The sequence below is a fragment of the Macaca nemestrina genome, chromosome 12 (genome assembly GCF_043159975.1).
Source record: "Macaca nemestrina isolate mMacNem1 chromosome 12, mMacNem.hap1, whole genome shotgun sequence".
NCBI lineage: Eukaryota > Metazoa > Chordata > Mammalia > Primates > Cercopithecidae > Macaca > Macaca nemestrina.
In genome coordinates this window covers 82,274,238-82,301,432 of record NC_092136.1, presented here as the reverse complement: position 1 = coordinate 82,301,432, position 27,195 = coordinate 82,274,238, and the positions used below count along the sequence as shown (strand labels likewise).

Here is a 27,195-nt window from a genome sequence, read left to right as displayed (position 1 = left end):
AATAAGGAGCAGCCACAGCACAGGTGGGTATTTGACATTTGTGGCCAAGGAGAATAATTAACTTGCAATAACATGAAATTAGCAGCTGATGTAAAGCAAGTGAGCTTGCAGCAGTTGATTATAGTAATAGTTAGTAATTGCCTCCTAGTGATTAAGCAATAATGAGCTTCCAGGGACAGAACCTTGTTAGGTGGAAAGATGGATCAAAGGCTTTCAATTCAACGTACACTTACTGAACACAACAGTGGGATAAGAAGAGACAGGTGTCTTGTTGAGGTACAGTCCTTGTCCTTAAGGATAGTAAGGGTGAGAGACACATATAGCATGGCTCCTTCCACGGGCCAGACGCACACGTGGGGACATACTTGGAGGAAGGTCCACAGTGCTCTGGGATCATCAAAGAGGGTGAGACTCACCTGCTGAGCCCTCTGTGCCCGTCTGAACCCACCCTCCAGAGTCTGGCCCAGATTCTAAAGAACCCCTATGATGCCTTCTTGAAATTTTACTTGCCCTTTTTTATTCCTCTGGCTGTTTTGGATTTATCAGGGATATCTTGTTTCTCATGCCCTGCCCATCACCCTCCATAGCTTCTGGGCAAGCATGGTGTTATGCCTAGGGCCTCTATTTCTACTGCGATCTGAGTACTGAGATAGGATGTCCAGTTCATTTTGAAGTTCAGATAAACAACAAACTTTAAAATATGTCTCATGCAATATTTGGAACAAATTTATATTAAAATGTATTTGTTGCCATCTGACCATCTGAAACTGAAATTTGACATGGTCAGGGTGACATGACCTGGATTTCTTATTATTTTTTTTTTTTTAACTGTGTCTGGCAACCCTACCTGGGCAGCTCTTATTTCAAATGCTATAAAATATAATAGTGTTTACTACACTGTTTCATGGAGCCCTAGTAGCAAGGCATATATAAAAGGTGTTTTATGCCCGGCTGGGTGGCTCACGCCTGTAATCCCAGCACTTTGGGAGGCCGAGGTGGGCGGATCACAAGGTCAGGAGATCCAGACTATCCTGGCTAACACGGTGAAACCCCGTCTCTACTAAAAATACAAAAAATTAGCTGGGCGCGGTAGCGGGCGCCCTAGCTGAGGCAGGAGAATGACGTGAACCCAGGAGGCAGAGCTTGCAGTGAGGGAGATCGGGCCACTGCACTCCAGCCTGGGCGACAGAGCGAGACTCCGTCTCAAAAAAAAAAAAAAAAAAGATGTTTTATATGAGAAAAGAATTCTCAGCTAAAATCATGTTTGGTAAATCCTGGATTAAATGAAGTTAACTAGCCTTCATTATGGGAAGTTTCAGAACATTTTAAACCTCCAAGATTGGGTGATAATAGTTAGTATTTCTCAGAGTTGTGTTACTGTGAAGCTATCCTCTACACCCCCCACTTACTGAGTATCTAGGGTCATATGACCAAACGTTGAATGAATTTTGAGGGTCTCTGGCAATCGGTTCTATTTGCAGACCATGAGTTCTGATTTTGGGTTTTGGGAAAATACCATTTTATCGAAAAAAATTTATATAATTCTATGATGTTTTTGTTTTTTAAATTAATAAATTTGTAATAAAATATACACATAGACATGAGTATATATAAAGAAAAAGACTAGAGCCAGGTGCAGTAGCTCACGCCTATAATCCCAGCACTTTGGGAGGCTGAGGTGGGCGGATCACCTGAGGTTGGGAGTTCAAGACCAGTATGACCAACATGGAGAAACCCTGTCTCTACTAAAAATACAAATTAGCCAGGCGTGGTGGCGCATGCCTGTAATCCCTGCTACTGGGGAGGCTGAGGTAGGAGAATCACTTGAACCCAGGAGGCAGAGGTTGCAGTGAGCCGAGATCGCGCCATTGCACTCCAGCCTGGGCAATAGGAGTGAAATTCTGTCTAAAAAGAAAAAAGAAAAAGACTAGAAGGATGTATACCAGAATGCTAACTAATTATTTCCCGGAGAAGGTCTGGGTAGGGAAGGAGATGATAGGTAATTTTCTTTTCCTTTTTGCTTGTCTGTATTTTCTGCAATCAGTATGTATGATTTTTGTCAGAATGCTGGGAAAAACTATTTATATATTTTTGAAAGGAGTACCTGTCCATATATTATCTTATTTGCCTGTCACGCAACTCAGTGGTATAGGTTCTAATATCATCCCCATTTTGTGGATAAGGAAACTACACAGTGCTCTTTAACAGACCCAGGCCCTCTGGCTTCATTGCCTACGCTGCCTCTTTGGTATGAAAGAGTAACCACACTTGCTGCCATGGGAAGGGGCCTTGTTGCCTGTTTACCCAGCCCCTCCCTTTACAGACCAAGTCAAGGCCCAAAGGACCTGCCTGAGACACACAGTTTTTGAATAAGGACAAGTCACCAAAATATTTTAGGGGACTGGGGTTGGAGGTGTGTCAGAAAGTTGGGGAGAAGACCTGGCCTCTGACTTTATCTGTTATATTGAGCCCTAAAGGGAAAGAGGAAAAATGCACAGGTGTGCAACAGTGAATACAGGCTTTTTTAAAGGCCATTTATTCACTGATTTATTGATAGAGTCCCACTGTGTTGCTCAGGGTGGAATGCAGTGGTGTGATCATGGGTCACTGCAACCTTGAACTCCTGGGCTCAAATGATCCTCCTGCCTCAGCCTTCCAAAATGCTAGGGTTACAGGCATGAGCCACCATGCCTGGTAAAGGCCACTTTTAAAGAATGGTTTAAATGTTGCCAAATTCACGTTGCTTAGAATGGTTTTTGTTTTTCTTTTCAAGCTTTTCATACTAGATTTCATTTCCTGTACCTTTTTAAAATTCATTTTTTTAATCTTGCTCATCTATTTTTCCAGTTTGAATCTTATCCATGTATCCATTTATTTACAACTGTTGTGGTGATGATGATACTGGGGATTTTGCTTGCTCATCTATGCTCCTGTTTATATTCTCTATGCCTGGTACTTACTTACAGGGATGAATGATGACTGAATTGTGAGAGTGATGCAGCTGAAGTGTGACTTCAGGTCCTGAAAGAATCCTGGGCTGGAGGGCAAGGTGAGGAGCAGCGCTTGTGTAATCTGAAGTTCAGTGTGTGGCTCCATCAGTGTGGGTGTGTTGCTTCCAGAGCAGGAAGATTCTAGAACGCTGCAGTTCAAAGGGCCTGGGGCCTCATTCAGCTGAGCCTCTAGCTCTCATGACAGAGAGACAATGTTAATTACAAGACAGAGGGTAGCAGCATCCTGTTGCAGAAAGAACTAGGCTTTGGGGTCAGATGGATCTAGGTTTGAATCCTGGTCCTGAGACTAACTAGCTGTGTGATTTTAGGATGATATCTCTGTCTCAGCTTCCTCTTCTGCAAGTTAGGGATAATAGGAGTACTTACATCATAGAGTTATGAGGATTAAATGAGCAAATACATGTAGAAGAGTACCCAAGACATAAAAAGCACCGAATATCAATGTTACCAATGTTAAGCTGTTATCAATGTTAACAATTAATAGAATATAAAATACGGCAGTAGTGTTTGGTTAGTAGCATATCTTGTGGCATGTCTGCTCCCCAGATGAGGCATGACTTTTGTTGTCAATTTAGGGCTGGGTGTAAATGCTTCTGAATGGGTTTCCCTTATTCAGGGGGAAATGCTGTCTCATCACATGTGGATTGGTGATGCCTGGGCTGTTACTTTATGTACCAAACAGAAGGGCTTCCTCAAAGAGTAGAAGTTTGCAGATAATCTTGTGATCTTTTGTTCAGTAATGTGTTTTCCATTAGAAGCAAAACAGTAACTACAACAGATAACCTGGAGTTTACAGTCCAGCTTTACCCATAGACAGCCTGCATTATTAAAGACCAATTTTTACCCAGAGGTCCATTTTAAAAACATCCAACATTTTGGCATGGTGGCTCATGCCTGTAATCCCAGCACTTTGGAAGGCTGAGGTGGAAAGATTGATGGAGGCCAGGAGTTCAAGACAAGCCTGGGCAACATAGTGAGACCCCGTCTCTACAAAAAAATTTAAAAAATTAGCTGGGCACAGTGGCTTGTGTCTGTAATCCCAGCTACTTGGGAGGCTGAGGCAGGAGGGTCGTTTGATCTGTGATCGTGCTACTGCACTCCAGCATAGGCAACAGAGCAAGATCCTGCCTCAAAAACAAAAGAAAGCAAAACAAACAAAAACACATTCAACAGAGCATTAATTTCTTATAGAAAAAGGTAATGTCTTAACTTATTCTGTAGCCTGCTCCAGGTGGTAACCACATGAGATAATGTTCACTATGACAAAGCCTTTTTTTCACTTTCTTTTTCTAAAGGTGCATCACTGGGGCACTGTGAACCTTCTTTAAGAGTCCTATTTCTAAAGTCTTTATTTTTGACATTCTCCTCTGGATTTCCTGCTTTGGTTCTTTGACCTCCAGCAAAGATGTAGAAATGAGTGTGTGTCAAACAATCTAGGCACAGAAAAAGAATGCAGTCCAGTCCTGTGTTTCCTGTTTCTTATGGGCTTATGAAAGCAGAGAGTTGTGGTCCACAGAGCCTCATGCCTTCCTGCTGCCCGTGTGCCTTTCCGTGAGTTTTATGATTTTTCTTTCTAATAGCTTTATTGAATTTTAGTTTACATATCATGTCCCTGAGTGTTTATCAGGAGTTTGACTTTGATTCTTGTTTAACTTCTACAGGGTGGTAGAGTTTTATATTTGAAGCCAGAGGGGAAGAGGAAAGAGCGATCACATTGATTAAGTGCCTGTCCTTCATCATGTAATTCATCCATCTTTCTTGAGCTTTTGCTCTGAGCCAGCATTGTGAAAGTCACTTGGGTAGTGGTTCAAGGACATGAATGCGAGAGCCAGATTATCTGGGTATGAATCTCAGCTCCACTAGTTATCAGCTGTGGGACCTTATGACTGCTTATTTAACTTCTCTTGTGTCTCAGCAGCCCCCTCTACCAAATTAGGATACTAATAGTATAGCATCCCCCTCATAGGGTTGTTTTGAGGATTAAATGACTTAGTAATATAGAATGAGATGATGATGATGGGGAGGGGTTAGGACTCTACCAGACACCTCATTGCTCTCATGCTGCTCACAGTTAGGGACTCAACCAGACACCTCATTGCTCTCATGCTGCTCACAGTCATGAGTGTACACGTGTGTAGGGCTGAAGTGCTGAGGGATGGGGCCGGAGTGTGAGATATGTGAATAATTAATTACAGGTAGCATGGTGAGTTTACAGCAGGAGAGGAGGAGGGCATTGTGGGAGCCTGGAGCGGGGAGGCCCAGGCCCTTCGTAGGTTAGAGGAGCAGACTGGAGGAAGTCATGTTGAAGCTGAGATCTAGAGGAGGCTTGGGGTGGTGGGGGAGGGTGCGAGGTTCAGTTGTGTTTTGTGTTCTATGCAGACGGAACAATATATGTGAAGGTCTGAGGAGAAAGGCAGTCCCATGGTATTTAAGCAACTGAGGAAATCCAGTGAGCCTAGAATGTGGATTATGAGGAGAGTGGTAGGAGACAGAGCTGGCAGTGACAGCAGGAACCAGATCATGGAAAATTTGAGAATCATTTTAAGGAGTTTGGGTGACAAAGAGCCAGGTACTGTCCTTAGGGGCTCCCATGCGTTCTTTCAAGCATCACAATTCTGTGGTATAGGTGTTATTAGCCCCATTTTGTTGATGGGGAAGCTGAGGTTTTGAAAAATTGTCATTTGCCCAAAGGCACAGATTTAGAAGGTCAGGGCAGCCAGGTATGAACCTCGGTCTCTCTGGCTCCATTTTTTACGATACTATATGCCTTTGGAACATGAAGTCTGGCTCTTAGCTTTATGATTTCAGGCCACCCTCTTAATTTCCTTTAACCTTAGTTCACTGACCTGTAAAATAGATAATGTGTTAGTAAATACAAACCTCGTATACTTGTAGAAACAAATGGAAATACACATAAAGGGCCAAGTATAATGCTACCACTGCTCATGGACCCAGATTCTTGTACAGAGAAATGTTTTTCCTTCACAGTCCCAGTGAACTGGGATGGAACCCCATGAGCTGCCACCTACATGTTGGCTTCGTTGTCAGTTATTTTTCCAAGGATTAATTGAAATCTACACAGGCATCATCTTTGCACACATGGAATTTTCTCCCCTGGCTAGTTGACAGATTCAGCTAATTGGGCTCTGCTCTCTGCCCTACAAGGCTACAGGCATTTGAGCTCCAGGTCTGCTGGTAGGAGTGACCCTGAGGCTTCCCTACTCTCCCGAGCACCTTTCCCCTCCTGAGCTCCCTTATTGCCCATTTCCTGTCTCTCCAGAGTCTACTGGGTCTGTTCTGCCTACACCTTAGGAAAAGAGCTCCACTGTTGGCGCAAATTGTTATTTAGCTTTTTTTTTTTTTCATTATTTAACTTTTCTCATGTTGGTCTTGAGGGCAGACATTGTTTCTTCTCTGTATTTCCTGTAGTACTGTAGTAGGCACCCAGTAGATTACAATTGCTTTTACCAGGATAGCGCTTTATGTGTATCAAGGTTTTTTGTTTTTTTTTTTTTTAGGCAGAGTCTTGCTCTGTCACCCAGGCTGGAGGGCGGTGGTGTGATCTCGGCTCACTGCAACCTCTGCCTCCTGGGTTCAAGCCATTCTTGTGCCTCAGCCTCCTGAGTAGCTGTGATTACAGGAGCGCGCCACCACACCTGGGTAATTTTTGTATAAGGTTCTTTTGTAAGTTTTTAAAAATCTTAACGGCAGTCCACTGAAGTAGACAGAGCATTCTTTTAGTATGCCCTTTTAGTCACAGTCTTTCTAGTGCAGTTGGAGAAACTAAGGCCTACACATAAGCAACATGCCCATTAACTAATTTTTTATTTCAGTAGGATAGACATTTACAAAGTGTAACTCTGTCCAGGGGCTAGGAAATAGAACTGAAAGGCATAATCCCATCTCTTAAGGATGAGGCAGATATTTGAACAAAGAATTGTATACAGCAAGTGAAGTTTTAGGACAGAGGAGTGGTGAAAGTGTTTAGCTTTATTTGGGGAAGATCAGTGAAAGATTCAAAGAGAAAGAGATGCTGGCATTGGACCTTCAAGGACTTCAAGGGGCAGAATGGGTGGAAGGGAGGGCATCCCAGGCAGAAGAAATGGCACATACCAAAGCCCAGAGGAGTGAACTTTGGGAAAAGCACTTTGGGAAAAGCACTTTGGGAGGCCCTGTAGCATCAGCATGGCTGGCAGGAGACATATAGGAGGTAGAGGGGAAAGATGGCTATGACTACCATTGGTAGGACCCTAAGACTTCCAGAAGCAGGAGACTAAAATGGCCCTTTATAGTTCCTTCCCCTTCATTCAGTCTCCCCGTCACTAGCACTTCTTTCCAGTCATATACATTCCACAAATGTCCTTTAAGCTCTGGATGGGCTCTCTATTGTCCTTGCTTTTTTGCACCCCAGCTTGCCTGCACATGGATTTGTCATCTCCTTTTCATGCTGAAAGAAAACAGATTTATTGCAGGAGGAAACTGTGACATGATAGCTTGGAGGAATAAAGGTTACCAGGTGAAAGGACATCTGCGTCATTTATTCTCTGTGGCATGAGGTAGCTGAGAAGGAATAAAGTCCGTCTGTGACCAAACACCTGTGTTTCTGTCTCGCTGGCAGGGTCACCAGAGGGGAGCTTTAAATTGCTCTTTAAATGAGTCAGACCTGTTCCCCCGGAGACGAGGCTGGTGCAGCTTGAGCTCTGTGGGCAAGTCTGACTGGGCCCTTCTCACTTTTGCCTGTGTTTGCCTTGCAGCTGTGTAAATGAGTATGGAAGATTATGATTTCCTGTTCAAAATTGTTTTAATTGGCAACGCTGGTGTGGGGAAGACGTGCCTCGTCCGAAGATTCACTCAGGTAAGGGAACTCGTAAGCCCAGGGTTGGGTTTGTCAGTCTAGCCTGAGGGGTTGGGGGAATCTGTCGAGAGAGATGACCAGTTTCAATGCCAGGGGCTTAGCTGTGGGTTCCTGATGCACCCTTTGAAAGCTCTATCTGCTTTGTAGCCTAGACAAGGGATTTTTTTTTTTCAATTTTCCCAAGATTAAATGATTATTAAAAAAGCGCGCCACACTGTATAGAAATCAACATTCTTTCCCATAATTCTGTGCATCTAGGACTACAGAAATGTCACTGTCCCTGCCCCACATCTTCAAATTAACATTTTCAGGTCCCAACAATAAGTCTTCCCAAAGGGGACCTTCCGGAAAAACAAGCTATTTCCTTGGCTCATATTCCGCTCTTTTTGTAGCACGCACCAACAATCTATCCGAGACATATTTTTTAAACCACCTCCTGGGAGCATGGCCCTGGGAGTCTCCACCAACCCTCCCACGCCTCTTCTTGCTTCCTTTAATGACAAAGGCAAGTGGTTTTGCTGTCAGTGTGCAGTATCAAAACTAAATTATTGGATAAAAGTAAGTTACTAGTTAATAATCCCCAGGTGGAAACAAATGAATCTAGACATCAAACTGAACCTAAATTTTTTAAAACTCTAATACAAATTAAACCAGTCAAATTCTGCCTAGGCCCCCTTTAATCCTCCCAGGAAACTTGAATGAATCATTTTCATTTAGGAGCAAATAGGCCAATTTTCTAAATCTCTTCAGTGGGAACGACATGAAAATAGTGAAGAATTATCTGAACTGAATTGAATGGTCCCTCTGGGTTGGATTCCATTCTTATCACATATGATCTAAGTACAAGTTCCCTTTGAGACTACCCTTTTGAGAATCACTGCTGGAGATTATTTACTGCTTTCATATGGAAACGAGTGAGAACTCATTCCGAAGTTGACCTTTTTTATGTGTTTTCCCCTAAAAATATGAATGGTACCCTTCGTAGGACCATTACATACATATCTTGAATTTTCATAAAGTATTTGTTCAGCAAGTTGGCACCTGCCCCCCTATCTAAGGCATAGGATAACCTGGCGCTGTGGAAAGAGCACTGGCTTGGGAGTTGAGACATGGGTCCTAGTCCTGGTTCTGCCCCTGGCTTGCTCTATGAGCCTGGGTAAGTTACCTCCCTTTCCTGGGGCTGCCTGTTGCGCATTAGGGGCTGGGTGAGCTCCAAGGCCCGTTCCAGCTCTGACAGTCTGTGGTTTTGTGGAGAACGAGAGAGGCAGATTGAATAACAAACAGCTAGAGGGGCCAGAGTCACTTTGGCAATGTCAGGGGTTTTCCCATGATAAGTGAATAGAACCCATGCTTTTTAAGCCGTGGCCTGCTGAAACCAAAAGTAGCAAGCTAATAGGCATCTGGGCTCAGTCAGCCGCCATGGAGATATATGGGAAACTCCAACTGGTTTTACTTCTACCTAACATTAGTCATATTTTCTGCTTTTGACAAAAGGATAAGACACAGAGATGTAGCAAAGTTTTCAATCCCTTTATCAAAAGTTTCCTTGACCTTGTCTTAGTATTGAAAGGTCACTTAGGACATTGTTCAACCCCCCTGTCTCACTTTATAGATGAAAGGTCAGATCTAGAGGGGCTAAATGCCTTGCTTAGGATCTTATATTGTGAAATTAGATAGAGTGGCAAGGCTAGGATTAGAACCCGGGTTCCAGGTTCTAAGCCTGATAATTTCTACCTCCTATACATTCTAACTTCTGAGACCATTCTCTTTAAAAGCACAAACTCTGTCATTAGATGTGAAAATGTCTCCATTTTCAACAGTAATTTTTTGCCAACAAGCACATTTTTCTTCTTTCTTATTTGTCTTTTGTGTCTACATTTTACCCCTCCCAGCCCCTCAACTCCACCATAAACTCATATTTCAGAGGCAAGATTATGTTTGTTTTTATTATTTAGCAGACAGTTAAAATGAATTGGATCTAGCTGTTTTTTAGGCACAGGGGTTGGGGAACAAAATGGTAGGTGAAACATTGGGAAGAATTTGTTTAACTTTTTGGCATTTGTTGAGGTGCAAACATCTGGAGCTATAAACTTGAAGCTTGGCAGCTTTTGTTTCTGAGCCAAACCAAAACAGAAGAAAATTGATTCAATATTTGAAAGTAAAGTTATGAATGTTTATATTTACATCTTTTGCAGACATGCAGTAGAACATTTTCTTTTGGTTTGAAGTTCAATCTTTTAAGCTAAAACTTTAATTAAATAATTCTTAATTAAAGATATCTGCATCATAGTTGCCAGAACTAATAAAGTCAATTTTACTTTAATTTCTGGAAATTCTGGAATATAAGTAAAGAGGGAAGAGAAACTGGGTGAAGAGTTCTTTCTTGACAGAATTTCTTGCTACCCCCAACTCCCTCCCTAAGCTCATAGGAAACATTATGTAATAGTAAATTGCATAAATTATACTTGTGCCTTTGTTAAAATCTCATCTTTCTGGTTAAGTTTCCAGTTTGAAGTAAAGCATTTTGTTTGTTTGTTTTAAAATGGCTTACATCAGCCTCAAACTTATTGAATTTGAGGCCCAGAGAGGGTGAGTGGTTTGTTTGAGGTTACACAGAGATTCTAAGGCTGCTGCCTCCTGGTTTAATGCTGTTTCTACCCTACTGTCTCCCTGATGACTTAATTTTCTTAGATTATCTTCCCAGTGTCATTGGCTTTGATCCATGTAATTACATATGCATGGTACATTGCACTGAGGAAAACAGTGATCACCCTGGGGCAAAGGAAAATTCAGAAGCTTCTGGAGATCCAAAAAGACAGATCCCAAAACTCTCTTATTCCTGCTTCTCATGCTGAGTTTTTATTTGTTTTTTCATATTGTTGCCCACTCCCATGGCTGTCCATGCTCAAGACTGATAACTAGTTTTAAGTACCCTTGATTTTACCTCTTAGAAAGAACCTATCTGTTTTGCCCTGACCTTTCCGATTCTGATATCATCCCTGTGGTTGCATGCCCTTCAATCTTATATTCATGTCTGATGTTTCTGTTTCATTCTTAAAATCAGGTTCCCCTGCCCTTTCTCAGTTTTCTCCTTCACCTGTCTTATCTCCTTTTCTCTGTCCTCCTATCTCTTTCCTCTTGTTTCAGCATTTCTCTCTCACACTTTCTCCCTCTTTTCTCTTTTCCTTAAGACATGCATACAGAGTTGCACAGGGCTCCCTTGAGGGTAACCAGAGTTCTCTTTTCTACCAGTCAACTCAGCTGAAGGAAGGACCTGGTGATGGGTGTTACTGGGGGAGAGGAGAAAGAATTTCATTTAATGGAAATATTTGCTTAGCTGTTCTTTTCCATTATTTCTTCTTCAGGGTCTTTTCCCCCCTGGTCAAGGAGCCACAATTGGAGTTGATTTTATGATTAAGACAGTGGAGATTAATGGTGAAAAAGTAAAGGTAAGGTGTTAAATATTCACTAAGGTTGTCATGTGCTATGTGAGAGGTTAGGGGAAGTAGTGCTTTCATAACATTTATTAAATCTCCAAATTGAAACCCACATTGAAACAATGCACTCAGCCATAGCATCTTATTTCCAGAGTTCTTCTAGTCTTTTTTTTTCTTTTTTTTTTTTTTTGAGACGGAGTCTCGCTCTGTCACCCAGGCTGGAGTGCAGTGGCCGGATCTCAGCTCACTGCAAGCTCCGCCTCCGGGTTCACGCCATTATCCTGCCTCAGCCTCCCGAGTAGCTGGGACTACAGGCGCCTGCCACCTCGCCCGGCTAAGTTTTTTGTATTTTTAGTAGAGACGGGGTTTCACCGTGTTAGCCAGGATGGTCTCGATCTCCTGACCTCGTGATCCGCCCGTCTCGGCCTCCCAAAGTGCTGGGATTACAGGCTTGAGCCACCGCGCCCGGCCTCTTCTAGTCTTTTTTATGGGGGAAGGAAGGAATTTTGGATGATGTGTTTACAGATTAGAAGACAGAAAATGGCTAAGGCAAGTTTGTCCTGTCTCCTGTCATGTCACAAGTGACGTAAAGACAAGGAAGAAATTTCTTTTTGAATCTCTTGAGCTGGGCCAATAAGCAGGTGCTACCTCCTCTAAACAGCAGCCCCATGAAAGAGGCTCCTGATTTCTATGTTTCATTATGAATCACTTATTTAAATTATCCTCTCTCCTATCATATCCTTGTCTCTAAAAAGGAAAGACACTAAATGAGGAGTATGGGAAAGGATACATGCTCTCTACCGCCTGCTTCCTTCCCCTCCAGCCTTTGTGGCTTCTGGATGGTTTGGTACCTGGAAGACGTATGGTGTGTCCAGGAACAGGACGAAGGAGAGAATGTTTATTGAGTACCTACAAATCTGCCAGTGCCTCTGCTGGGTGCTTTTACATATGTTATATTTAGTTTAGTCCTTACTGTAAACCCATGGGGTAAGTGGTATTATCCTCATTTTACTGGCTTCAGAGAGGCTAAATAACTTATCCATGGCTACACATAGATAAGTATAGGAAAGGGGACAGGCAGGATTTGAACCCATTTAACCAACCAATACACACCACTGCCTTTCTGGGGTCTCCCCTGCCATGAAAGAAGAGGGGAAGAAAGGCACACTAGGCCTATCACCTGGAGCAAGGAAAGGAGGGAGGTGATGGAAAGAAATGTGAAGTGAGACTAAATCACCTGGAAGGAGGGTAGATATACTGATGTTTGGCACTGTGCTCTACCTGCCGTCAGAGTTACTGAAGTTCCACAATTGGCTCTTCAGAGCTGGGCCTTATGGAAAGAAGTGATAGCCAAGGCCGGGTACAGTGACTCCTGCCTGTAATCCCAACACTTTGGGAGGCCAGGAGTTGGAGACATAGTGAGACTCCATGTTTTCTTTTTCTTTTTTTTTTTTTTTTGAGACGGAGTCTGGCTCTGTCGCCCAGGCTGGAGTGCAGTGGCCGGATCTCAGCTCACTGCAAGCTCCGCCTCCCGGGTTTACGCCATTCTCCTGCCTCAGCCTCCCGAGTAGCTGGGACTACAGGCGCCCGCCACTGCGCCCGGCTAGTTTTTTGTATTTTTTTTTTAATAGAGACGGGGTTTCACCGCGTTAGCCAGGATGGTCTCGATCTCCTGACCTCGTGATCCGCCCGTCTCGGCCTCCCAAAGTGCTGGGATTACAGGCTTGAGCCACCGCGCCCGGCCTCATGTTTTCAAAAGATAAAAAATTGTCTGGTCATGGTGGCATGCACCTGTAGTCCCAGCTACTCGGGAGGCTGAGGTGAGAGCATTGTTTGAGCCTGGGAAATTGAGTCTACAGTGAGCCATGATTGTGCCATTGCACTCCAGCCTGGGTGACAGAACGAGACCGTGTGTGTGTGTGTGTGTGTGTGTGTGTGTGTGTGTGTGTGTGTGTGTCTGTGCGCGCGCAGCACGTGTGTGAGAGAGAGAGAGAAAGACAGACAGATGGAGTCAGGGGGGTGTGGGGGAGGGATGGAAAGAGGGAAGGAAAGGAAGGAGAGCCCAGCCATCAGCAGCGCAATGAAAACTGGCATTTTAGAGTTCTACCTTGATTCCCAACCTAAGCATCCTATGTTTGGGTCCGTTCATTTGCATCCTTCTCCCATATGTACATGCTCTCTTTCCTTTGAGTGCCTTGGGAAGAGCAGAGAAGCTCCGTAATGCTCTTCAGCATTTTCTAGATACTTGCCATCACAGAGAAGTGTTTAGGAGGAGGTCCTTGAGTGGAGGCCAGAAGCTCTCTCAGTGTCTCTTCCAGCCCTGACTACTAAAATAGCTTGTACTGCAGAGACATTCACACCAAATACAGCAGTGAATGGGGAGCTGGAGCACTGGAAGAGGAAAGCAGGGGATGAAATCCACATAAATGCTAACTGAAAAGTGAACAAAAATAGTGTAGGGGATGGGGAGAAGGAGTTAGGCTATGGGGACAGGAAAGAGAGACAGGAGTGTGCTCAGGAGGCATTGATGGGAAGAGCCTTTTGTAGCTTTCTGTTGTCCTAGCGGAGGGGAGGTAGTTACCCAAGGAGTTGGGTAAAGATAACTACTGTTTCATGCATTTTACTTCCAGATATTTGGGTTTTCCATTCATTCATATATATATATATGAATATATATATATATATATATATATATATATATATATATATATATATGAGTTCATTTATTTGATCAGAAATGTTGGTGCCTACTACCTTCCAGGCACTGGCCATAAATAAGGGTGAATAAGGAATGGTCCCTGGTGTTAAAGAACAGGCTTATTTTTCTTTCCTAGATTCCCGGGCATAAATATTCCATTTATTCTTTCTGCAAACCTTATTTTAAAGTGCTTATTACACTCTGCAAAAATTGATATTTTTATAACATCTGACTCCACCATAAGGCCACAGGCTCCCCAAGAGCAAGGTTTGTGTTTTACTCATATTTGTATTCACAGCACACTTTCTGTCCCCAGTACCTTTTCAGGCTTCTAGAACTTTATAAAAAGTGACAGTTGGCTCATCTCCCACATCCAGTCCAAATCAACTTGCCTGTGATTCTTTCACGCCCAATATATAAAATAAAGATACAGAGTGACCCTCTTCAATCACATTAATTTAAGGGCCTCATTAACATGTAGGCATATGAGGAATAACTTCTTTAATCCTTCCTTAGAAGAGGGCAGAACTGCACAGTTGTTGTCTTACTGTCATCCTTTTTTTTTTTTTTTTTTTTTTTGAGGCAGGGTCTTGCTCAGTTGCCCAGGCTGGAGTGCAGTGGTGCAATCACAGCTCACTGCAGCCTCGATCTCCTAGGCTCAAGTGATCCTCTCACCTTGGCCTCCCAAGTAGCTGGGACTGCAGGTGTGTGCCACCATGCCCAGCTATTCATTTTTATTTTTATTTTTTGTAGAGATGGGGTCTCACTATGTTGCCATATTGATCACTCCTGGGCTCAAGTAATCCTTCTGCCTCAGCCTCCCAAAGTGCTGGGATTACAGGCGTGAGACACCACATCCAGCCTGTCATCCTTCTTCTTTAACATTTACCGAATATCTTTTCTCAGTGATGTTTAAGTGTCTTTTTGCTAGTAGTTTGCAGGCTTTCCCAGAGCCTCATAAAGTCAGTGGATAAGAGAATCCACCAGTGATTTGTATGGCATCATCCGCTTGGTGAGTGGCAGGACCACTCTCTTGACACCCTCGTCGGTGTCCTCTACAAGTATCATTCTTTCCAGGATGGCTCCCAGGATTGAAGGCAGGGAATCCAAGGTATTAGAAAGATTCTTGTAGCTATTAAGGCCAAGTAAGCACCAAATCAGTAAAAACAAAATTAATGAAGAGGCACTTCTCTTAAAATAGTCTGCATTATGAAAGTGACCCCTGGTAGAAAATATAATTAAAACATATATAGACCACTGAACTGTATGTTTAAAAGTGGTTAAAGTGATAAATTGTATGTATGTTTTAGCAGAATAAAAAATTGGAAAAAACACAGAACTTTCTCATATAATTTTTAGTCTATTATAAATTAATGAGTAATAAGCAAAATTCTAAGCTCAATTTAAACCATTTTAGCCTTAGGAGATTAATCATAATAGAAATAGAAGATTTGCTGTATCTCCTTCCAATCAGGTCTATGTTGATTGATAGGCGAGTCATCAAAATATTTGTATGTATTTGTTTCTTCAACCATCTGTCCATCCATTCATTCCTCCATCCTGTGTTATAGTAAATGTTTTGTATCAAGCACTGTGGTGGTAAAGCATCACTACCCCTTAGCAACTTACTGTCATCTAGCTCCATCTGTGAAATCTTCTTTAATACCCTACTAATCTGTTAAGTAGAATTGACCAATTCCTCCCTTGTGATTCCACAATCCTTTGTTCATTCAGTTAGCCATCATTCAAATGTTTCTACCACATACTATGTACTGTGTTAGGAAGGTACTGGGGCTGTAAGGTCAAATAGAAGACAGCCTTTGCCCTCAAAGAACTCAGTAGTAGAGTAGTAAACCAATGATTGCAGTACATTATTGTGACGGTGAGGCAATGGAGGTTAAGTAGTGGTGCAAAGAAGAGAGTAGACAAACAATGTAGCCACATGCTGCAGGTGAGAGTGGTTGGAAAGCCTGTGGCTGCAGTATTGAAAACATATTGACAGACATGAGACTAACAGCAGGAGACGCTCTCTTCCTTTTTAATAGAACATCTTGTATTCTTCTATAGTTAATTAACTGTGTGTGTCCTTCCTATAGACTGTGAGCTGTTTGAAATCAGGGATGATTTTCTTCATCTTTATATCCTCCCTGTGTTTTACTCATCTTTATATACTCCATGCGCCTAGCACAGTGCCTTGCATATGTTAATGTCCTATAGATGCTGAAAGGTGCAAATGAATTGCAGAGAATGGTGAAACCAAGTTGAGTAACAAAGGCAGTAGAATATGAATATTCTCAATAATCAACTCTCAGCTAGAAACAGGCAGCCCCCTATGAGAAGGTAACATATCTTGGCATGCTCACACAATCGCTGTTCTAGAAAATATTTCAGTGGCTTTAACCCTCGAAGCTGTTCTCAAGATGTGAGAACAAACTGATTTCTAATGCTGAACAGTACCTAAATCACAATCACAAGTGTTTTAAAGCTGCACTGAGTGCAGCTTTAAAACAATAGCCCGTTATTCTAAGACACATCCTGGCAGAGAGGAACCGTGTCCCTAGGTTTGAGGCAGAGAAGAGAAATAGCCTTTGTCCCAGCAAAAACTGTAACATCTGTACAGCGGCCTTTAGCATACACAGGCTTTCATGTGTATCATCGAAGAGCAGCTGCAACTGCAGATCAAAGGAGAGCCTTTGTGTGCTGCTGATTCATGGCAGGGACTACGGGTCACTCAGCAGTCTCTAGCTAACCTGGTATGAGCAGAGAGTGACACCAGTGGATTCATCCTCTTTGGATACAGATGCACATTTTAGTTAGTCTTTGGTGGCAACAACAGCATGGGAGCATGAAATGAGTTCTCAACTGGAAATAGAAGGCCTGGATGCCAAGTCCTAGCTTCGTGGGTAACCAGTTAGTTAGGGGACAGTTTCCATTAATATGGGGAGGTATACACTTGCCTACCTCATTGGGTTGCTGTCAAGATTAAATGAGACCATCAATAAATATTTGAGCACCTCCTGTTTGCCAAGTTCTCTATTTGCTCTAAATGGACCCTGACGTCTCCCTCATGAAGATTTCAGTTTAGTGGGAAAGATGGCTATTAAACAAATTATTACAAGTAAGTGCTACAGGCATGTCAGGTGCCATGAGGGAGAATGGCAGGATGTATTGCAAGAGAGACTGTGTGGGGTGGAGGGGTGGCTTAGTGGGAACCTAACCTAATCTGAAGGTTCTGGAAAGCCTTCCTGAGGAAGCAGTCTTATTTACTGGACATGAATACACCTGTGACCTGTAAAATTTGTGCAATTAGAAAGAAAGATTAGTATTTTCGTTGATGTTCTTATTTCTCAAGGCCTTGTGATTTATACTCTGGAGGATAGTTTGTTTTCAGTAGTTGTCTACTCTGTGCAGGGAAATTCAGGGAAATTGAGAAGTAATGCCTTCTTTGTTATTAGAATTATTAGTTATTAGGACTTAGAACTGGTTGATAACTGCAGAAAAAGTGAACCTTCATCAGGTTGTGTATTAACCACTTTTTGTAAAAAAATACTCGAAGCCCAATGAGATTAAGTGACTTGACCAAGGTCATAGAGCTTAAGAGACCTGAAGGGAAATTATATTGTTGTCTGCCATGGCATGGTTCTTGTTTTCTTTAACAAAGTTAATACCTTAATACATTCATTTGAATTTCGAACTGGAAAAGTGGTGAGGTTGGCTGTCCCTCCAGTTGCTGATTAAATGCCAGCAGTAACAGGATAACAGCTTTTTGTGTATCATGCCTTTTGTAATATGGCATTGTGTTTAAGAAAGTGGACTCTGGGACCACAATGCCTGGTTGAATTGGTTCTGGGACATACTGGCTATGAGATGCTGAACAAGTTAATTAATCTCACTGTGCCTCAGATTCTTCATGCAAGAAATGGGTATTGTAATAGTATCCACCTCATAGGGTTATTGTGAGGAATAAGTGAGTTGCCACAAGTAAAATGCTTAGAATAGAGCTTGGCACATAATAAATGCTTGACGAATTTTCTTTGTGTATTTTTTAAGAATGAAAAGGAAACTCTTAACAAAGAAAAAAAAAACACACAGAAAACAAAATAAGCCCCTCTTCCGAACCAGAAACACACCCAACAATTTTTTTTTTAAAATTTTTCAGTGCTTTTTTTTTTTCTTTAGGGCAGAAAGTAACCGTTAAATTATTTGTGTTCCCACTAAACACATTTAAACCATTAAAGGTGTTCACATTTCCAAACTAAAGCAAGGCAAAGCTTTTTTTTCTTTTTTTCTCCAACCTGATCCTTCTCCACCTGATTCTTCTGTTATGCCTTTACAGCTACAGATCTGGGACACAGCAGGTCAAGAGAGATTTCGGTCCATTACCCAGAGTTATTACCGAAGCGCCAATGCCTTGATCCTCACCTATGACATTACCTGTGAGGAATCCTTCCGTTGCCTTCCTGAGTGGCTGCGGGAGATAGAACAATATGCCAGCAACAAAGTCATCACTGTGTTAGTGGGTAAGTAAGGGCTAACCAGGAGGGAAATTGATTTGTGGGCATTAGAGGATTTATAATCACATAAAGCTCATACATTGCTACCTTCCAAGAATATAGTCTATAGCTAATAATTCATGCAGTCAACCTTTAGTTCTTCTGCAATTGAAGAGAAAATGAAATAGGTGCCATCCCATGGTGACGGTTTAGAAAAATAAAGTAGAAAACATTTTCTATCAATGTAAGCTCTAGGGAAGAAGTTGGATGGCCATGAAAGTTATGTGAGCTGCTAAAAATTTAAAAAGTCTAATTACAAGATGAAAGAAATGGCTGTTCTAGAAGAAAAATGTATCTTTTAAGTTGATTAGGAATTCATTGTTGAAGCAATTGTTTATTGCCTTAAAAATGTATTTTGGTAAATTTTTTTCCCTTCCTAACATATAGCCTGATTTGAGAAACTCTATGTTTCAGAAAGAATCTGCTAAGGGCAATGCTATAGTTTGTTTCATTTTGTAGGAGAATAAAACCTCTATTTAGTGTCGGGGAAAGCATAAAACAACCCTTGATTTTCTATCATGACTGATACATGCATTGAAATGGACCAGGTCATTAAAAACTTCTCTGTCTGTAGTGGAAAAGTGTCAGTAACCATTTGATCATTAACATATTTTCTTCCTAGAAAGGAACGTTCCTATATAGTCTAGCAATACCTGAATTTGGGAAATTTGAGTAGAGAGCCTTAGAAGCATTGTTAAGTTACAAATTATGGTTAATAATAAGCTCAGTAAACACTTTAGAATAGTGTTATAATTGGTATATGTGTGCCAGGAATGATACGAGGAACTTTATGTATCATGATCCCTGATTTACAGATCAGGAAACCACGACTCAAAGAGGTGAAGTTCTTTTCCCAAGGTCACACAGCATGTAAAATCAACTCCAAGCCCTGTAGTTGTCCAGCTGTAATATGTTACGTTGTAACAAATTGCTAGACTCTTCCTTCAAGCTGCTGGGTGAAGCATCTGTGTTTCTATGAGCTAGTGCTCCCTGTAAAACCCTTTTGGACAGTGTTGAACCTTTGCCATGAAGCATTTGAGAGGTCTACATTTGTACCTTCTGTTTTACAGAAAGCCTTCAGGAACTTGAGTCAAAGCATTACTACTTGGGATTTTATCTAAGGAAGTTAAATGAAAATTTGAGGGGAGATAATTAGTACAATATGAAAGAGGAATTGGCTTAAAAAACAATTTTACTATGGAAAATTTCAAACATAAGCAAAAAGTAGAGAAACAGTATAGTGAATCCCCTTCTACACATCTCCCGGCTTTCACAGTTACTAACTCATGACCAATCTTATTTTCTCTTCCCTAGCAATGCGTCCACCTTCTCCCTCAGATTATTTTGAAGCAAATCTCAGCTGTTGTATTAATTCATGTTTCAATATCTGTGTATATCTCTAATAGATTTTTTAAAAGAAAACCTAACCTCAGTGGCATTTTTACACCTAAAATATGTTAACAATTCCTTAGTAGCCTTAAAAACTTAGACAGAGTTCACATTTCCCTGATCAACTCATGAATTTTTTGTTTGTTTGTTCAAATTAAGATCCAAATAAGGTCCAGAAGCCAGGCACGGTGGCTCACACCTGTTTTGGGAAGCTGAGGCAGGAGGCTTGCTTGAGCCCAGCAGTTCTGACCAGCCTGGGCAATATAGCAAGATTAGCCAGGTATGATGGCATGAACCTGTGGTCCCAACTACTCAGGAAGCTGAAGCAGGAGGACCACCTGAGCCCAGAAGTTGAAGGCTGCAGTGAGCTATGATCACACCACTGCATTCAGCCTGGGTGACAGAACCAGACTCTGTCTCAAAAAAAAAAAAAGAACACCATCTAAGGTCCATACGTTGTGATTGACAGCTACATCTTTTCATTCTTTTTTCTGAAGTTTCCACTCCCATTTTTTTTTCTCTATTAGAATTTATTGCTGATGGCCGGGCGCGGTGGCTCAAGCCTGTAATCCCAGCACTTTGGGAGGCCGAGATGGGCGGATCACGAGGTCAGGAGATCGAGACCATCCTGGCTAACACGGTGAAACCCCGTCTCTACTAAGAAATACAAAAAACTAGCCGGGCGAGGTGGCGGGCGCCTGTAGTCCCAGCTACTCGGGAGGCTGAGGCCGGAGAATGGCGTGAACCCGGGAGGCGGAGCTTGCAGTGAGCTGAGATCCGGCCACTGCACTCCAGCCTGGGCTACAGAGCGAGACTCCGTCTCAAAAAAAAAAAAAAAAAAAAAAAAAAAAAAGAATTTATTGCTAATGCATTTGTTTGTCCTATAGGCTTTACAAGTCTAAATTTTGTTTTATAGCCCCTGAGGTATCATTTGATATCACCTCCATCACCTGTATTTCTTGCAGATTTGTAGGTAAGTCTAGAGGCCTGATGACAGTCAGGGTTTTTTTGGTTTTCTTTTTAGACAAAACGCTACATATATCATACTCTGAGGGGTAGTTCTCATAGGACAGGCAAGAAGAATACTTGATTCTTTTTTATTCGCCACTTTTCAAGGTAATGAGCTGGTTCTCCAGTATCTTCTAAAAGTAACTATTGACATCTGTTTATATTTTTAATATTATTATAAATTTATAGATTTAAATAAATTTGATGGACTGGGCGCAATGACTCACGCCTGTAATCCCGGCACTTTGAGGGGCCGAGGCAGGTGGATCACTTGAGGTCAAGAGTTTGAGACCAGCCTGGGCAACATGGTGAAACCCCATCTCTACTAAAATATACAAAATATTAGCCAAGCATGATGGCGTGTGCCTGTAATCCCAGCGGGAGGCTGAGGCAGCAGAATCTCTTGAACCTGGGAGGCAGAGGTTACAGTGAGCCGAGATTGCACCACTGCACTCCAGCCTGGGTGACAGAGCGAGACTCTGTCTCAAAAACTAACTAACTAACTAAATTTGATGTATTTCAGTACCTTGCAATTATTATTACTGATGCTCCCATTATTCCAACTTTACCAGTGGGAGCTTCTTCAAATGGGCTCCTGAGTCCTTTTGATATGACCCCAGGAATGTTGGATAATTTTTTTGCTTTCTGGTATAACAAGTGTTTCAGTCACATCTTGTGCATTTCCTGCCCCAGACCTGGAATTAGCCATTTGTTCAAGAAGTGCTTTATTTTCAATAGGGAGTCATATTTAGAGGCCACAACCTAGGTGTTAGGAGCCCTCCTGTTTAGCCATTGTTTTTAGGCCTTTCAGTGGACAGAGCTTGTTTGTATGTGTGCATGTGTGTGGTGGATTCTGTAGTATCCTCAGGAGAGTTTTCCTATTTTTTTTTTTTTTTGAGACGGAGTCTTGCTGTGTCACCCAGGCTGGAGTGCAATGGCCAGATCTCGGCTCACTGCAAGCTCCGCCTCCCGGGTTCACGCCATTCTCCTGCCTCAGCCTCCCGAGTAGCTGGGACTACAGGCACCCGCCACCTCGCCCGGCTAGTTTTTTTTTGTATTTTTTATTAGAGACAGGGTTTCACCGTGTTAGCCAGGATGGTCTCGATCTCCTGACCTCGTGATCCGCCCGTCTCGGCCTCCCAAAGTGCTGGGATTACAGGCTTGAGCCACCGCGCCCGGCCAGAGTTTTCCTATTATGTTCTGCTAGCATTCCGACTCACAAGACTACCATAGACCACGCATGGCATCGTGTTCACTTAGAAGGACGCAGGACAGGAAACACAGCTTCATAGCAGATCAGCATCCAGCTTCTCTCTTCAGTGGAAGTAATCCTAGTAGCAGTCCACGTAACTTTCCAGGACCTCCTACCCGGTCCCCACACCCCAGACAATTCTAGTGTGAGGGAGCAAGGTTCATGTCAAACAAATGGAGGATCTGCCTTGGCCTAGCAGCCTCAATACCCCATAGGAGCCTAAATCTATCATAGCAACTCCACAATCATAACTTTCAGGGTCTCTTCAAGTGAAGTCACCACATTCAGGGAAGCTCAGAGCTATGGCTTTCCATTAGGTATTTATAATTTGTAGATAGAATTCCCAGGCCAGAAGTAATTTATCAATGAGGGGTCATTTTTACCATAAGTGGTGTTGCCAGATAATACAATTGACACACCTTTGTCAGGTTTCCTGGAGAATTTGAGGTAGGTAGAAAACTTTTTAAAGATAAAATACATCATGAATTATTCATACTGATACTTCTATTTATAATTCAGGACTGCAGAAATTTTACTTAACCTCATTAATCTTATGTTTATATTTCATTTTTCCTATGCCAAAAGTCCCAGTTCCCAAAGATACCAGCATAACTACTAATTTGCTTTATCCCATAATACACAGATAGCAACCTCAGAATAATAATACCAACAGCACCACCACCAAGAATGATTACTGAAACAGTTCAAGATTGTTTCTTCAATTCTTTTTGTCCTTAGGCTGTATACCACTGGGGTTGCATGGAATTACTGTATTTTAAACACCTTGAAATAGTTACTCTGTTGGCCTGGCTTAGTGGCTCAATAGTCTATAATCCCAGCACTCTGGAGGCCGAGGCAGGTGGATCGCTTAAGCTCACAAGTTCAAGACCAGCCTGGACGTGGCGAAACCCTGTCTCTGCAAAAAAAAGAAAATTAGCTGGTCATGGTAGTGCACGCCTGTAGTCCCAGCTACCGGGGAGGCTGAGGTGAGACGGGATGGCTGGAGCCCACGGGACGGAGGTTGCAGCAAGTCAAGATCGCGCCACTGCGCTCCAGTCTGGGCAGTAGAGCCAGACTTTGTCTCAATTAAAAGAAAAAAAGGGTTATATTCTGTGTGGTTATTCCATACATGATAAACATGTTCATTTGCTTAATTTTGCTTTCAGTTTTTAGTGATTGGTTTTTTTGTTTGTTTGTTTGTTTGTTTTTTTTTGAGACGGAGTCTCGCTCTGTCTCCCAGGCTGGAGTGCAGTGGCCGGATCTCAGCTCACTGCAAGCTCCGCCTCCTGGGTTCACGCCATTCTCCTGCCTCAGCCTCCTGAGTAGCTGGGACTACAGGCGCCCACCACCGCGCCCGGCTAATTTTTTGTATTTTTTAGTAGAGACGGGGTTTCACCGTGTTAACCAGGATGGTCTCGATCTCCTGACCTCGTGATCCGCCCATCTCGGCCCCCCAAAGTGCTGGGATTACAGGCTTGAGCCACCGCGCCCGGCCAGGGATTGGTTTTTAGATTTAATTTTGAAATTAATTGTATAATTATATAAAGCATTTTTAAGTTCCTAAAGTAAAATCTACAAAACAAAGTATATTCAGAGAGATCGGGTTTCTGTTCCTTTCACCTCAACCCTGTTCTTTTCATAGGTAACCATTTTCTTTTAAATTAAGATTTTGATTTATTCTTCTATTAAAAAATAAAGAACTAAAATACGTGTGTAATATATGTATTCATAGCCTTCCCTTTTTCTTGGGTAGACAGTTGCATATTGTATATACTTGTTTTTTCTGCTTTGCTTTTTTTTTTTCTTAACAGCGTATCCCAATGTTTCCATTACATGGCAGTATATAGAAATACTCCTAATTGATTTTTACAGCAGCAAATACTCCATTGTGTGGATGTACCATAGTTTATTCAGTCAGTGCCCTACTGATGGACATTTGGGTTGTCTCTAGTTCTTGCCATTATGAATGGCACTCTTTTTTTTTTTTTTTTTTTTTTGAGATGGAGTCTCACTCTGTTACCAAAGCTGGAGTGCAGTGGTGTGATCTCGACTCACTGAAACCTCCGCCTCCAGGGTTCAAGTGATTCTTCTGCCTCAGCCTCCCAAGTAGCTGGGACTACAGGCACGTGTCACCACACCCAGCTAATTTTTGTATTTTTAGTAGAGACAGGGTTTCACCATATTGGCCAGGCTGGTCTCGAACTCCTGACCTTGTGATCCGCCCGCCTTGGCCTCCCAAAGTGCTGGGATTACAGGTGTGAGCCACTGTACACAGCTGGCACTCATATTTTAAAGTGAACATTTCAGTAATCACAGTCACATTTGTTTTGCTTTACTTGCCCATCTGTCTGGTTTGACTTCAGATCTGGAGTTGAATTTTGATGCTTCTCAGCCTGCAAAAAGTCAAATACTGATTCTTTATTTGATTTTACTACTGTTATAGGCAACAAGATTGACCTGGCTGAAAGGAGAGAGGTTTCCCAGCAGCGAGCTGAAGAATTCTCAGAAGCTCAGGACATGTATTATCTGGAGACCTCAGCCAAGGAATCTGATAATGTGGAGAAACTCTTCCTTGACTTAGCATGCCGACTCATCAGTGAAGCCAGACAGAACACACTTGTGAACAATGTATCTTCACCCTTACCTGGAGAAGGGAAAAGCATCAGCTATTTGACTTGTTGTAATTTCAACTAAAGGCTGAGGCACGGAGAAGCAAAAGGAATCAGCAACTGCCCTGATGGGCCATGAGATGCTGGGGAGATCTGGCGATGACTGTGGCTCCCGCTCTCGGACCTTCGGACTCCTGTGGGCTCCTGAGCTTACAAAGCATGGCAGGCCAAGGGCCTCGACCACAGGCCAGCATTAGCAGAACATATAATGGTTTCACCCTTTTGCAGTCTGGAGTTGGAGCAAGGAGAAAATTGCACTAGGCACTCCATGATCTGCAGAGCATGTTGCTTTTGTTTTTTTAAAAAGCAAGTAAAAGCGCATTCCTGAACAGAGTCCAGGGGGAAATGTACTGTAGGGATCCCTCCTGCACATCAGTGGGTGCATGTGGGAGCTGTTCTTTAGGGCTTCGGTGGTAATCATCTTGGGGCCCTGGTTTTCTTGTCTACCAGATAAACCAAAACTGGGAAGGCCAAGTACAGTCTCTGTGGTGCGTATTGACGACCCCATGGAGATTTTGAAAAGTGTTATTTCTCTTGTCCACAGGCACTTTCAAGAACTTTGGGATGTAAAAATGAAATGAAACCTTTACCCATGACCAACAGTAACAATCATTGTTTTAATAATATATACAAACTCCGTGACTCCTTTTGGTGCTAATGATTCCGCTATTTCATAGACCAAACGTTTTAGTACGTTGATGTCCTTAAATGTATTATAAAGAAATAAAAAAAAAATGGGGGAAGTCCATGAATCAATACTCTTTCTCAAAGTCTCATTACTACCTTTTTAAAGGTGGATTTTTGGGAAAAGAGAATAGTTTTCCTTTTATGTTCTTCTCTGAATCTCTACCACTTTCTTCTCTTGTGTCTCCGGCCCTTTATGTAAATGAAAAAGTTTGCAAAATGAAAAAAATAAATAAATAAATGGTTGATGACATTCTAATATAAAAACTTAGCTCTAAGACATTTTGAGTAGTATGAGGAAACAGACCAGATATGACCAAAATACTGTGGATGAATGGACTGTAGTGCAGGGCTCCAAGCAGAGCACAGTCCTCGATAGTGGGTCACGTCTTTTACTTCCTGGTACTCTCCATCTTGGACAGACCAAGGCTTAGGATTTTGTAGATTTTTTAGTATGGTAAGTGAGAATAGCAACAGATGAAAAGTCTCACAACCCGTTTTTATATCTTCTGTGATAACCTTAGAAAAATTCTGCTTGTGGAAGCAGATTGAACTGTCATTTATCCCCTCCTTCTTGTAATAATGTTACCTTCAGACGCTTAACCGTACGTTCTTTTTTTCTTTCTCCTTTCCTCTCTGTTTTTCTGGTCTCTCCTTTTCTTCTTCCCTCCCTCCCTCCTTCCCTCCCATCCTTATATGCATGTGTTACTGCAAATCTCCAATTCAAATGGAGGTGTATATGCCTTTACTTAGCCAATTTAAAAACAGGACTCAAAATGGGAGATGTGCTGCTGAATATGTGTTTCTGTTTCTTCAGTGCCATACTTTGATAGCTTCCAATTTGTTCACTGATATAAATGCAAATTGGGAAAATAATTAAACCTGTATGCTGTTGATGCTGTCAGATGTTTCTGTAGCTTGCTGCTTAGCATAACTGAGGGAGGAGTAATGGAATAAGGATATGATGTTTAATTCCACTGTTGCTGTAGATGGTGACAATCTCAGTCCTGATATGTTGATGTTTGAAAGCTATTTAATTGTAAAGAATCGAGTCATGTAAAGACACGATGTGGATAAAGCATTTCTGGCATTTCTCTAGCAGATTCCAGATTGACCAGTCTCTTGCACATGAGATTATGCATATTTTTTAAGGGACTGATACTTTTGATTGGCCTCACTGTGTTTTTCCTGATCCTATGGGAAAGAGAAAGGGATCCCAGAAGTTTGACTTGTTTTTCTTTTAGAATCTGTCTCTGCAGGAAAGAAAAGTCATTTTAATAAAAACCAAAATAATTTATAATAATTGTTGCCTTTCCCTCCCCATCCTCTCCACTAAGCCAGCAACTAAAGGTATTCAGAAAACAAGTTAATCAAGGAGGGCAGAAGAACTTTTTTTAAACTGTAAGGAAATGTTCCTAAGTTTAGATTTATTACCTGTCATTTAGGGCAAAAATCCAGTGTCCCCAGCACATGACGACCCAACTTTGTCTCACAGTAGCAAGTGTGTTGAAAATAAAGTTGCTTTGTGAACTTAGAGGAAATGGCTGTGTTAGATTGGACTGATTTAGTTGCAAAATAACACCTTTTAGGGTCACACTTGTATTATTCCCTAGGGTTTAGCCTTCTCTATATACCCTTG

General features: G+C 42.1%; 1 protein-coding gene across 11 annotated transcripts in view; it reads left to right on the top strand.

Moving 5' to 3' along the window:
• LOC105468830 (RAB30, member RAS oncogene family) overlaps nucleotides 1-26,450 on the top strand; it is a 94,392-nt gene extending 67,942 nt beyond the window's left edge. For 4 of the 11 annotated variants that reach the window (XM_011719224.3, XM_071075369.1, XM_011719228.2 and 1 more), the window contains exons 2-6: nucleotides 7,766-7,866; nucleotides 11,232-11,315; nucleotides 18,338-18,521; nucleotides 20,860-20,916; nucleotides 24,647-26,450. In XM_011719224.3, the coding sequence (XP_011717526.1) occupies nucleotides 7,774-7,866; nucleotides 11,232-11,315; nucleotides 18,338-18,521; nucleotides 20,860-20,916; nucleotides 24,647-24,897 (669 nt within the window). In that variant the 5' untranslated portion in view covers nucleotides 7,766-7,773 and the 3' untranslated portion in view covers nucleotides 24,898-26,450. Of the gene's footprint in view, nucleotides 1-2,966; nucleotides 3,050-4,306; nucleotides 4,563-4,833; nucleotides 4,853-4,900; nucleotides 5,581-6,529; nucleotides 6,672-7,765; nucleotides 7,867-11,231; nucleotides 11,316-18,337; nucleotides 18,522-20,859; nucleotides 20,917-24,646 lie in introns of those variants that run through there. The other 7 variants (XM_071075367.1, XM_071075368.1, XM_024788813.2 and 4 more) reach the window with 6 other exon arrangements.
• Nucleotides 26,451-27,195: the final 745 nt, after the last annotated feature.